The 12299-nt window shown below is 38.5% G+C and overlaps 1 protein-coding gene across 14 annotated transcripts in view; it reads left to right on the top strand.

Moving 5' to 3' along the window:
• The window catches only part of SYNE1 (spectrin repeat containing nuclear envelope protein 1), a 496771-nt gene that overhangs the window by 451877 nt on the left and 32595 nt on the right, over window positions 1-12299 (top strand). For all 14 annotated transcript variants that reach the window (XM_027551881.1, XM_027551880.1, XM_027551874.1 and 11 more), the window contains 4 exons: window positions 4643-4830; window positions 5747-5897; window positions 9526-9708; window positions 9966-10103. In XM_027551881.1, the coding sequence (XP_027407682.1) occupies window positions 4643-4830; window positions 5747-5897; window positions 9526-9708; window positions 9966-10103 (660 nt within the window). The remainder of the gene's footprint in view (window positions 1-4642; window positions 4831-5746; window positions 5898-9525; window positions 9709-9965; window positions 10104-12299) is intronic.

Here is a 12299-nt window from a genome sequence, read left to right as displayed (position 1 = left end):
ATTTCTGCTTTATTGACTATGCCAAAGCCTTTGACTATGTGGATCACAATAAACTGTGGAAAATACTGAAAGAGATGGGAATACCAGACCACCTGACCTGCCTCTTGAGAAACCTTTATGCAGGCCAGGAAGCAACAGTTAGAACTGGACATGGAACAACAGACTGGTTCCAAATAGGAAAAGGAGTACATCAAGGCTGTATATTGTCACCCTGCTTATTTAACTCCTATGCAAAGTACATCATGAGAAATGCTGGGCTGGAAGAAGCACAAGCTGGAATCAAAATTGCCAGGAGAAATATCAATCACCTCAGATATACAGATGACACCACCCTTATGGCAGAAAGTGAAGAGGAACTAAAAAGCTTCTTGTTGAAAGTGAAAGAGGAGAGTGAAAAAGTTGGCTTAAAGCTCAACATTCAGAAAACGAAGATCATGGCATCTGGTCCCATCACTTCATTGGGAAATAGATGGGGAAACAGTGGAAACAGTGTCAGACTTTATTTTTCTGGGCTCCAAAATCACTGCAGATGGTGATTGCAGCCATGAAATTAAAAGATGCTCACTCCTTGGAAGGAAAGTTATAACCAACCTAGATAGCATATTAAAAAACAGATATATTACTTTGTCAACAAAGGTCCATCTAGTCAAGGCTGTGGTTTTTCCAGTGGTCATGTATGGATGTGAGAGTTGGACTGTGAAGAAAGCTGAGCACCGAAGAATTGATACTTTTGAGCTGTGGTGCTGGAGAAGACACTTGCGAGTCCCTTGGACTGCAAGAAGATCCAACCAGTCCATGCTAAAGGAAACCAGTCCCGGGTGTTCATTGGAAGGACTGATGCTGAGGCTGAAACTCCAATACTTTGGCCACCTCATGCAAAGAGTTGACTCATTGGAAAAGACCCTGATGCTGGGAGGGATTGAGGACAGGAGGAAAAGGGGACGACAGAGGATGAGATGGCTGGATGGCATCACTGACTCGATGCACATGAGTTTGAATAAACTCTGGGAGTTGGTGATGGACAGGGAGGCCTGGTGTGCTGTGATTCATGGGGTCACAAAGAGTCGGACACGACTGAGCGACTGAACTGAACTGAGCTGAACCAAGAAAAAAATATAGGGACCAAAATAAGTTATTTTAAAAATTATAAATGAAATGGAAACGTTACAAGAAATATCAAAGATCATAAAAGACTACTATGAGCAGTTATAAGACAAAAAATTGGACAATCTAGGAAAAATGGCTAATTCCTAGAAGCATACAATCTACCAAGAATGGATCTTGAAGAAATAGAAAATCTGAACAGAGCAATAATGAATAAGGAGGTGGAATCAATAATCAAAAACCTCCCAACAAAGAAATGTCCAAGACTGGACATTTCTATGACCTGGTGTCACAAGTGAAATCTACCAGACATTTACAGCCATTTCATCTCACTCTTTCAAAAAATTGAAGGGAAAAGAATGCTCTCAAACTCATTTTATGAGTCCAGCAAATACCAAAACCAGATAAGGACACCATAGGAAAACTATCAACCAATATGCCTGATGAATATAGATACAAAAACTCCCAATAAAGTACTGACAAACCAAATTCAGCAGCACTTTAAAAGATTATACACTGTAATTAAGTTGGATTCATTCCTAGAGTGCAAGAATGTTTCAACATATGCAAATCAGTAAATATAATACATTGCATTACTAAAATGAAATAAAAATTGTAGGATCATCACAATAGATGCAGGGAAACCACTGACAACATTCAAATGATAACGCTCAACAAACTGGGTATAGAGAGAATGGACGTCAGCATAATAAAGGGCATATGTGACATACCCAAAGCTAACATCATACTCAGTGATGAAAGGTGAAAACAAGACAAGGGTGCCCACTCTCACCAGTTCTGTTCAATGTAGCACTGGAAAGCCTCGTCAGAGAAACTGGGCAAGAAAGGAAATAAAAGGCATCCAGATCAGAAAGGAGGGTGTAAAATTGTCTCTGTTTGCATGTGGCATGGTCTTACACATAGAAAAATCCTAACGACTCCACCAGAAACCTTTTACAACTAATAAATTCAGGAAAGGTGTAGCATACAAATTCAACATACAGAAATCATTGTGTTTCCGAACACTTAACAATGAAGTATATAAAATAAAGAGAAAAATTCCATTTACAATGACATGAAAAACAATGAAATGCTTGAGGAATAAATTCAACTAAGGAGATGAAAGATATGTACTCTGACACCGTAAGAAACTGATGAAAGACACTGAATAAGACACAAGCAAATGGAAAGATATCCCATGGATTGGAAGAATTAATATTGCTAAAATGTGCATAAAAAGCTATCTGTAGATTAAATGCAATCCTTGTGAAGATTCCAATGGCACTTGTTACAGAAATAGAGAAAAAAAAAAAAATCCTGAAAGTCATGGAACCAAAAAGATCCCTAATAACCAAAGCAGTCCTGAGTAAGAACAAACCTGGAGGCATCACACTTTAGGATTTCAAGTTAATATTACAAATCTTTTGTAATAAAAAAAAGTATGGTACTGGCATTAAAAACAAACACACAGACCAATGGAACAGAATAGAGAGCCCAGAAATAAACCTACATGTGCAGTCCACTAATATTTAACTAATAAGGATACTCAATGGAGAAAAGATAGTTTCTTCAAAAAATTGTGTTGGGAAAACTGGATATTCACATGCAAAAGAGTTAAACTGGACCTCTATCTTACACGACATAGACAAATTAATTTGAAATGGATTAAAGGCTTAAATTTAAGACTTGCAGCCCAGAGGAAGACATAGGGAAAAGGCTCCTTAACATTGGTCTTAGCGATGACTTTTGGAAGTTCAGCCAACAAAAGCAATAATGAAACAGGTAAGACTAAATCAAACTCTGAAGCTTCTGCACAGCAAAAGTCATGATCAACCAAATGCAAGGGCAACCTAGGAATGAGAGAAAATATTTTCAAACCACATATCTGATCAAGAGTTAGTATCTAAGATGCACAAGAAACTCGTATATATACCTCAATAGCAAAAAAAAAGAATTATCCAATTTAAAAATGAGCAAAGGACCTGAACAAGCATTTTTTAAAAGATTATAGTCAAATTGCCAACAGGTACTTGTAAAGATCCTACTAATCATGGTAGAAATGCAAATAAAAAACACAGTGAAATATCACCTCACACCTGTTGGATGGCTATTATCAAAAGACAAGAGATTAAAAAGTACTGGCAAGGATTTAGAGAAAATGGAACCCTTAGGTACTGTTGGTGGGAATGTAAATTGGTGTAGCCACTATGGAAGAGAGTATAGATGTTCCTCAAAAAAGTAAAACTGGATCTACCATGTGTTCTAACGGTTCCACTTTTGGGGTATATATCTGAAGGAACTAAAATCACTATCTTGAAAAGATATCTCCACTCCTGTGTTTATTGCAGCATTGTTTACAAGTGAATGCATGTAAGCAACCTAAGTAGCCATCAACAGATTAATGTTTATCTTTCTTGTTTAAGGCACTGAATTTGCCCAGAGTTCTACCATATCAAGTCTTCCATTCTACCATATTAACTGCACAGAGTGTAACAAAATATACATTATTTTTCTGTTGAGCTTTTAACTCAATTTACTCAAAGTATTCCATTATTACAAAGGAGGCCAACTGGTGCAATGTTTTGCTTGTCCTATTCATTCAGGTCCTCAAGGTATTTTCCTTTTCTCTTATACAGTTCTTGAATTTGCCTAATTTTTTTTCTCTTGATAATTCCTCAACTTATTCAGGTAACTGGGATTTATATTCTTGTATGTAGATTCTTCTTCCTGCTTTTCTCCTTAACACCAGATCCCAATGTCTTCTTCACAAACTGTAGCTTACTGTTGAATGCAATAACAGTGCCATTGATTAACTTTGGAAATTTCATAAACTAGACACAAGAAAATAAATTCAGTCAAATATTTCTATTTCACTAAACTGTTCTTTCAAATCTCTTGCACAACCGCTTTCAGTTATATAGGATTTATCACAGGAATTGCTGGCCCTAAAACATAAAATATTACAGAATTGAACTTTATCATCCTATTTCATATCTTCCTTCTGTCCTACATTAAAATTTGGTCATTGAGGAAGCTGCTGATAATGATGTCATACATGGTAGAAAACCAAGGTCCCTTAAACCATGGTACCTTTTAATGATGGTGGAATTAACTGTTTAAAACAGTTTGCAGATCCTTGGAGATCAAAGTGAGTGCCAGCTCTTAACAGGAGCACACGTACTCCTTTGATTGATCTATGGATTGGAATGGAAGTGATATATCTGTGAAGTAAAAACTGGGGCAAGATTCGTTGTTCAGCCACTAAAGAAGCTCATTTTACTCTGCACAGTTGATGTGGTCTTACTTGTTCAGTTGATATTTTGGCATGGCTCACATAGGCCAAATATTTCGAGACTCATTTTCTCATACTTTTGAGCTTGCAGTATTTCATAAAGGAAGTTGAAGAAGCTTTGTGCATTCAATGAAATGAAATACTTGTCAAGGTTTTGCCTAACCATTTCTGAGTCAGTGAATACAGCTGCAGTTTCTTCCAGTTGGTAAACAAGTGTTTGAATAAAGCACGTCTCCTTCCCCGCAGGAGCTTCAGAGAGACATCGAGAAACACAGCACAGGAGTGGCCTCTGTGCTCAACCTGTGCGAGGTCCTTCTCCATGACTGTGATGCCTGCGCTACAGACGCCGAGTGCGATTCCATCCAGCAGGCTACGCGAAACCTGGACCGCCGATGGAGAAACATCTGTGCCATGTCCATGGAAAGGAGGCTCAAGTAAGTGGGGATGTGCACACAGCTGAAACAGAGGAAGGACAAAAAAATCAATCAATAAATTTATCCAGGGTATCTGCTGTTCACCATTTCCTTTTGGTTGCAATGTCCAAATATAGCCTCAGTTTCCCAAACTTGTCATCTACGTTCAGTTAGAAACATAAGTAGGTATAAAGGTCACTTATAAATATAACAAGCCAAGTGACACCTGACCTAACAGTTTAAATAAAATTAGAAAAATTAAAACATGCCCTTGCTGAACAAGTATTATATTACATAATCCGTGGTGTAAAAAAGTAACTTTCTTTCATTAAAAAGGAAATAATAAAACAAAAGGACTTCTCTTGAAGCCTTTTGAAATTCAAGGTGGTAAAAAATTAGTGATGTGTTAGAAAGTGACCACAATTACTTGAGGCACAGAATCTTCATGCTCTCTGGGGACCTCCTGAAAGCTTAATATTTGTCTTGCCGTCATTGGTTGATTTTGATGAGGGTGAATGACGTTCAATGAATTTTCATACCTTAGTTTTAGTCCAGGGAACCTCGGGATGAGTGTGCACTGAGAGCAGAGTGTTACACTTTTAAACTTCCTTGCACATATCCAGAACAGTTCATACCATGTGCTTATCAGACTCAGTTTGACTTGTTCCAAACCCAGAGCTACAGGACATGTGTTTAAACACACACACACACACACACACACACACACACACACACACTCACACAGCTGTTTCATTTCAGTCAAACAGTTGTTTCTTTTTCAGTCTGGGCAAATTTGACTCAAGGCACAGTTAGTTACTGCTTGGCACAGCAGCTGCTCGTTTTGGGCACTCTTAATCCTGGTTGCAGGCATCGGACAGGGCTCTGGAGCATAAACAGTCTCAAACAATCAGATTCTGTTCTTTCCTTTCTGTCTCAGAATTGAAGAGACATGGCGATTGTGGCAGAAGTTTCTGGATGACTTTTCTCATTTTGAAGATTGGCTCAAGATCTCAGAAAGGACAGCTGCCTTTCCCAGCTCTTCCGGGGTGCTCTATACAGTTGCCAAGGAGGAACTAAAGAAATTTGAGGTGATTTTCAATGCCAAATATTTCATCTTTATTTTGCTATGAGAGTAGCCAGCTGGTCTCTGGTGTCTCAAGACCCAAACAAACTGTTTGCCCACATACTATTTGTTCAGACAGCTAGGTGATGACTTTCTGGTCATCTTTCTTATTACATCATGATATGTAAAGAAGACGAAGTTTTTACTTTAAAATTATCAAGAATTACAAATAAAGTAGTAATGAAGGGAAACTCTGTTAGAAAACAGGAATCATGATTCCCCCAAAATGATCTTGGCATTCTTTTAACTTCACAGTGCTTTATAATCAAGCTTCTAAGACTCAAATATGATGCCATTCCATACTATAACAACTATAATATGTGTGTGTGTGTTCAATATATTTTCTTGATTTTTTTCACTTAACTGGACTGTGTGTGTATGTATACATATACATGTATATGTGTGTGTTTGTGTGTGTGTGTGTGTGTAAGTGCATGCTAAGTTGCTTTAGTCATGTCCAACTCTTTGCGACCCTATGGACTGTAGCCCACCAGTCTCCTCTTATCTTTTAATCATTGATAAATGGAATTGACTCCAGAATTGATCAAATATTTTAAATCATAAACCAACTGTAATTATAAATGAGGAACAGCACCATTGAGTCACTAAGATTTTTCAAATTTATAGAGAAAAATAGCAGCAGTATAATCATATTCATCAAGAAAGCAATCATTCAGTAACTGATTCTAGTTCCTTGCCTGTGTGGGCAGTCTCACATCTGCTCTATCACTGTGATAGGAAACCCCAGTTCTCAACTGCCTCTCATTTTCACCGAGGACTGGTCCCTAAAGTTGACCATTTTTTAATTTGAAGTTTCTTTGCCAGTCAATATCCATTGATTGGCAGTTGTGTTCTCATATATATTAACCGTGAACAGTTCCGATGCATGTTATCTTACAAAAATCATTCTTGGTTGCCAAGTCTGCCCCAAGCTCCCTGAGATATTTTAAAATAAGACTAAAAATTCCAACCAAATTCAGCTGGATTCATTTTTACCTTGTAATAGCAATTAACCAGCCTTTTTTTTTTTTTTTTTTTTTTTTGAGACCTGTTATAGTAAATGTGAAGTTTGGTTTTTGTTCTTGTAGGGTTTAAAATCTAAGAGTCATAGATGGATAGCTACACACGCTATACAAGTGTTCAAATACTTGTGAAATAAACAAGAGTTACTCTGCTGTCTGCATATGGACCTATATATAACTATTCCACTAAATCTCGGGGGAAAAGAATTCCTATCTAAAAGGCTTTTCCTTAGTAAAATTCTAGTAAAAAGCCACAATAAACTCTGCAGTAGATTTCAGATTATCCTGGTGTGAACCAGTGCTAGTGGAAATATTCTTGTACTGCATCTTATTACTCACAGCTTCATAAAGGTTAAACCTTCTATAATCGGCTTCCACTACAAAGAAGATTATGTAAGATCTTTTATGATGCTATTTTAGACTCAAGACTTTATGACAAAGGTTAACCATATAGTTAAGCTTATAATGCTATTTATATAACTAGCTATTCATATAATGCTGTATAAATATAGCATTATATATATATGCTATTTATAAATATAAATGCTATTTATACAACTAGCTAGATATAATGATTGATTTTATTATTTTTCTTTGTAGTTAATTTTCTTAAGAGAAAAATAAATTACAAAAATGAGATTTTGAGGGCAATTTTTGCCTGTTCAGTTTCACAAACATTGGGGACAGATGTAGGGGTGCTGGGGTCCCCATCTGTTATGCCCACCTTCACCTCAGTGAGAACATATATTCTGTGACTTCCAGTAATTGCAAAAGCTGAACTTTCCTTACTATTTCCTTTTCTGGGGAAATAATTTGAAGTTTTATAAAATAGATGGTTGAATTTACTCAGATGACGGCTCTTAAAACGACTCTCAGAAGGAAAGCCATCTCAGAGGCAGGAGTTTGGTAGCATGTAAACAGTGTGATGAGCCAAAGGAAGCAAAAGTTTGGGATTTCGATGAGTGCATTTCAATTAGTCACACAATTTTCTATCCAATGCCAGAATAAAAGTTGGTCATAAATCACACACCTAAGTTTGAAATGTAAAAGCTTCATTTTATTTTGGCCAAATGACTCTTATTGCTAGGGTTAGGCTATATTGCAGAGAAAAAGAAGTACTTTACCTGCAGAAACTGTAAGGCGTGCATGGGGTAACCTCCAAAGTACATAGACTCTACTCTGTAATACTCTGTAAGGTGTCACATCAGCTTTAAAACGTTTCATACAAACCAAATCATTCGTGGGCACAGCAAAAAACAATAGAGTATGTTCGAAACTTTTTTCTTTGTAATGTTACTTCTGTTTTACTAAGCTGTTGTTCTTAAGAGTCAGTAATAGCTTGCAATTAAAAGACATTCAGACATTCTGCAAAAAGTAGTTTTATTTTTTTTAAAGAGAACACCAGAATTGAGGCAATTTCTGGATTTCTTAGGAAATAACATATTTTATAAATAAAAGAAGCAGTTTTATGATAGATGTTTTTTTCTCAGTATTGACATCAGAAACTTGGAACATTTTAAACTCACGTTTCAGCATACATCCATATTTTTGTGGGCTTCCCTGGTGGCTCAGTAGTAAAGGACTCGCTTGCTAATGCAGGAACACAGGTTTAATCCCTCAGTTGGGAAGATCCATAGGAGAAGGAAATGGCAACCCACTCCTGTATTCTTGCCTGAGAAATCCCATGGACAGAGGAGCCTGGCGGACTATAGTCCATGAGGTCGCAAGAATAGGACATGACTTAGTGACTAAGCAACAACATATTTTTGTAATCAGTTTGCTTTATGGGAAAGTGTTCTTAGGCTATTATTTTAAAAGCTATATTACATATGTATATCATGTGTGTTATATATGTGAGTGAGTGTGTGATAGGACTTCCCTGGTGGCTCAGACGGTAAAGCTTCTGCCTACAATGCGGGAGACCCGGGTTTGATCCCTGGGTGGGGAAGATCCTCTGGAGAAGGCAGTGGCAACCCACTCCAGTACTCTTGCCTGGGAAATCCCATGGGAGGATGCTGGTAGGCTACAGTCCATGGGGTCGTAAAGAGTCAGACACGACTGAGCCAGAGTGTGTGATAGTCGCTCAGCCGTGTCCAACTCTCTGTGACCCCATGGACTGAATGAAGCCCACCAGGCTCCTCTGTCCATGGAATTCTCCAGGCAAGAATACTGGAGTGGGCTGTCATTTGTATATGCATATATAGGTATGTGTGCACATTTCATATGCACGTATCATATGAATATGTGTATGTTCTACATGTGTATGTTCTACATGTATATGTACATATTCTATATGTGTATCATATACGGATTTGTATTTATACAAATATTTATTACTGGTTGCCATTTTCTTTTGTATTTTTGTTTGATCAACTCCCTTTCTTAAGCCACATGAGTAACATGAGTTTTCTTTAACAAGGGAAAGTTTATGCTGGTTACCAAATGTCTTTTCCTGTTTGAGGGGAAGAGTTAACCTCCCATTCTGTCTAATATCACAACGGGATGCCCAGACACCCTTGCTGAGAGCACGCCTCAGATCTCCCTGGCTGATGTGCTTCTTTGTGGTCATAGGCTTTCCAGCGACAGGTCCATGAGAGCCTGACCCAGCTGGAGCTGATCAACAAGCAGTACCGCCGCCTGGCCAGAGAGAACCGCACGGACGCGGCCGGCAGCCTCAAACAGACGGTTCACAAAGGCAACCAGAGATGGGACAACCTGCAGAAGCGCGTCACCTCCATCCTGCGCAGACTCAAGGTCCATGCTGCGCCTCCTCTGTAGCTTAGAGGCCAGGAGGACAGAGTGGGGCCATTTGAGTAGAGTGTTAGGACATAATCTCAGTGACTTTGTAAGACGGGGATGACAAGACGGGTATCTAGCATATGATTTATTTGGTAAAACATTGTGGTGTTCTCTTTGCCCATTGAGGAAATGACTTCCCAGGAGGAGGCTGGAATTGGCAGTTCCATCTCAGCATGTCTGTGACTTTTTCACTTGTGTTCTTTTCTCTCCAGCATTTCATTGGCCAGCGGGAGGAGTTCGAGACGGCACGGGACAGCATTCTGGTGTGGCTGACGGAGATGGATCTGCAGCTCACCAACATCGAGCACTTCTCTGAGTGTGACGTTCAAGCTAAAATAAAGCAGCTCAAGGTAATAGAATAATAGTGATTTTTTTTTTTTTTCAAATTGGTATGCAGAGAGTCTGAAGAGGAAATGATTTATAGATACTTCTGTGAAGAGCATACTAAAGAACTGTTCTTTTTTAAAACATTTATTTGGTTTTTAATTGAAAGATAATTGCTTTACAGAATTTTGTTGTTTTATGCTAAATATCAGCATGAATCATCCATAGGTATACATATGTCCCTCTTGAACCTCCCTCCCAGCTCCCTCCCCACCCCACCCCTCTAGGTTGCTCCAGAGCCCCTGTTTGAGTTCCCTGAGTCATACAGCAAATTCCCATTGGCTATGTATTTTACATATGAGAATCTTTGCTTTTTAAAAATGTAGATCTTCTTGACTGAAAAGAAATTCAGAAAACAGAAAAATATTAAAAATGAAATAAAGAGCATTATCAGGAGATACAACTCCCCTTAACACGTAAACTTTAAGTATGAACTTGATTTGCAAGGCTGTCGTTTTCATTTTTGATGGTGGTTTTTTCTGTTGGTTTCAAGCACTTTCAGATAGTTTGACTCCCATGATCCAGACCAGTTCAACTTTCTTATATTGAAACTTCATTCCGCACAGACTGCATTCCTAGGTGCCAAATTAATGTTTAAGTATATTTGATATGTTTCATATATAATTAAAAACCAGCGGCTAGTTAAACATTTTACATCAGTTCAGTTCAGTCGCTCAGTCATGTCCGACTCTTTGCAACCCCATGGAATGAAGCACGGCAGGCTTCCCTGTCCATAACCAAATCCCGGAGCTTGCTCAAACTCATGTCCATTGACTCCATGATGCCATCCAACCATCTCATCCTCTGTTATCCCCTTCTCCTGCCTTCAATCTTTCCCAGCATCAGGGTCTTTTCAAATGAATCAGTTCTTCACATCAAGTGGCCAAACTATTGGAGTTTCAGCTTCAGCATCAGTCCTTCCAATGAATATTCAGGACTGATTTCCTTTAGGATTGACTGGTTGGATCTTCTTGCAGTCCAAGGGACTCTAAAGAGTCTTCGCCAACACCATAGTTCAAAAGCGTCAATTCTTCGGTGCTCAGCTTTCTTTATAGTCCAACTCTCACATCCATACATGACTACTGGAAAAACCATAGCATTGACTAGATGGACCTTTGTTGGCAAAGTAATGTCTCTGCTTTTTAATATGCTGTCTAGGTTGGTCATAGCTTTTCTTCCAAGGAGCAAGCGTCTTTTAATTTCATGGCTGCATTCGCCATCTGCAGCAATTCTGGAGCCCAAGAAAAAAAAGTCTGTCACTGTTTCCATTGTTTCCCCATCTATTTGCCATGAAGTGATAGGACTGCCCTCTTTCAACAACACAAGAGAAGACTCTACACATGGACATCACCAGATGGTCAACATCGAAATCAGATTGATTATATTCTTTGCAGCCAAAGATGGAGAAGCTCTCTATCAGTCAGCAAAAACAAGACTGGGAGCTGACTGTGGCTCAGATCATAAACTCCTTTATTGCCAAATTCAGACTTAAATTGAAGAAAGTAGGGAAAACCACTAGACCATTCAGGTATGACCTAAATCAAATCCCTTATGATTATACAATGGAAGTGAGAAATAGATTTAAGGACCTAGATCTGATAGACAGAGAACCTGTTGAACTATGGATGGAGGTTCATGACACTGTACAGGAGACAGGGATCAAGACCATCCCCATGGAAAAGAAATGGAAAAAAGCAAAATGGCTGTCTGAGGAGGCCTTACAAATAGCTGTGAAAAGAAGAGAAGTGAAAAGCAAAGGAGAAAAGGAAAGATATAAGCATCTGAATGCAGAGTTCCAAAGAATAGCAAGGAGAGATAAGAAAGCCTTCTTCAGGGATCAATGCAACGAAATACAGGAAAACAACAGAATGGGAAAGACTAAAGATCTCTTTAAGAAAATTAGAGATACCAAGGGAACATTTCGTGCAAAGATGGGCTCAATAAAGGACAGAAATGGTATGGACCTAACAGAAGCAGAAGATATTAAGGAGACATGGCAAGAATACACAGAACTGTACAAAAAACAGCTTCACAACCAAGATAATCACGATGGTGTGATCACTCACCTAGAACCAGACATTTTGGAGTGTGAAGTCAAGTGGTCCTTAGAAAGCATCACTACTCAGAAAGCTAGTGGAGGTGATAGAATTCCAGTTGAGCTG

The sequence above is a fragment of the Bos indicus x Bos taurus genome, chromosome 9, assembly GCF_003369695.1.
Source record: "Bos indicus x Bos taurus breed Angus x Brahman F1 hybrid chromosome 9, Bos_hybrid_MaternalHap_v2.0, whole genome shotgun sequence".
NCBI classification, from domain to species: Eukaryota; Metazoa; Chordata; class Mammalia; order Artiodactyla; family Bovidae; genus Bos; species Bos indicus x Bos taurus.
Note: the sequence above shows the minus strand (reverse complement) of the source record. Positions and strands in the feature narration are given on the sequence as shown.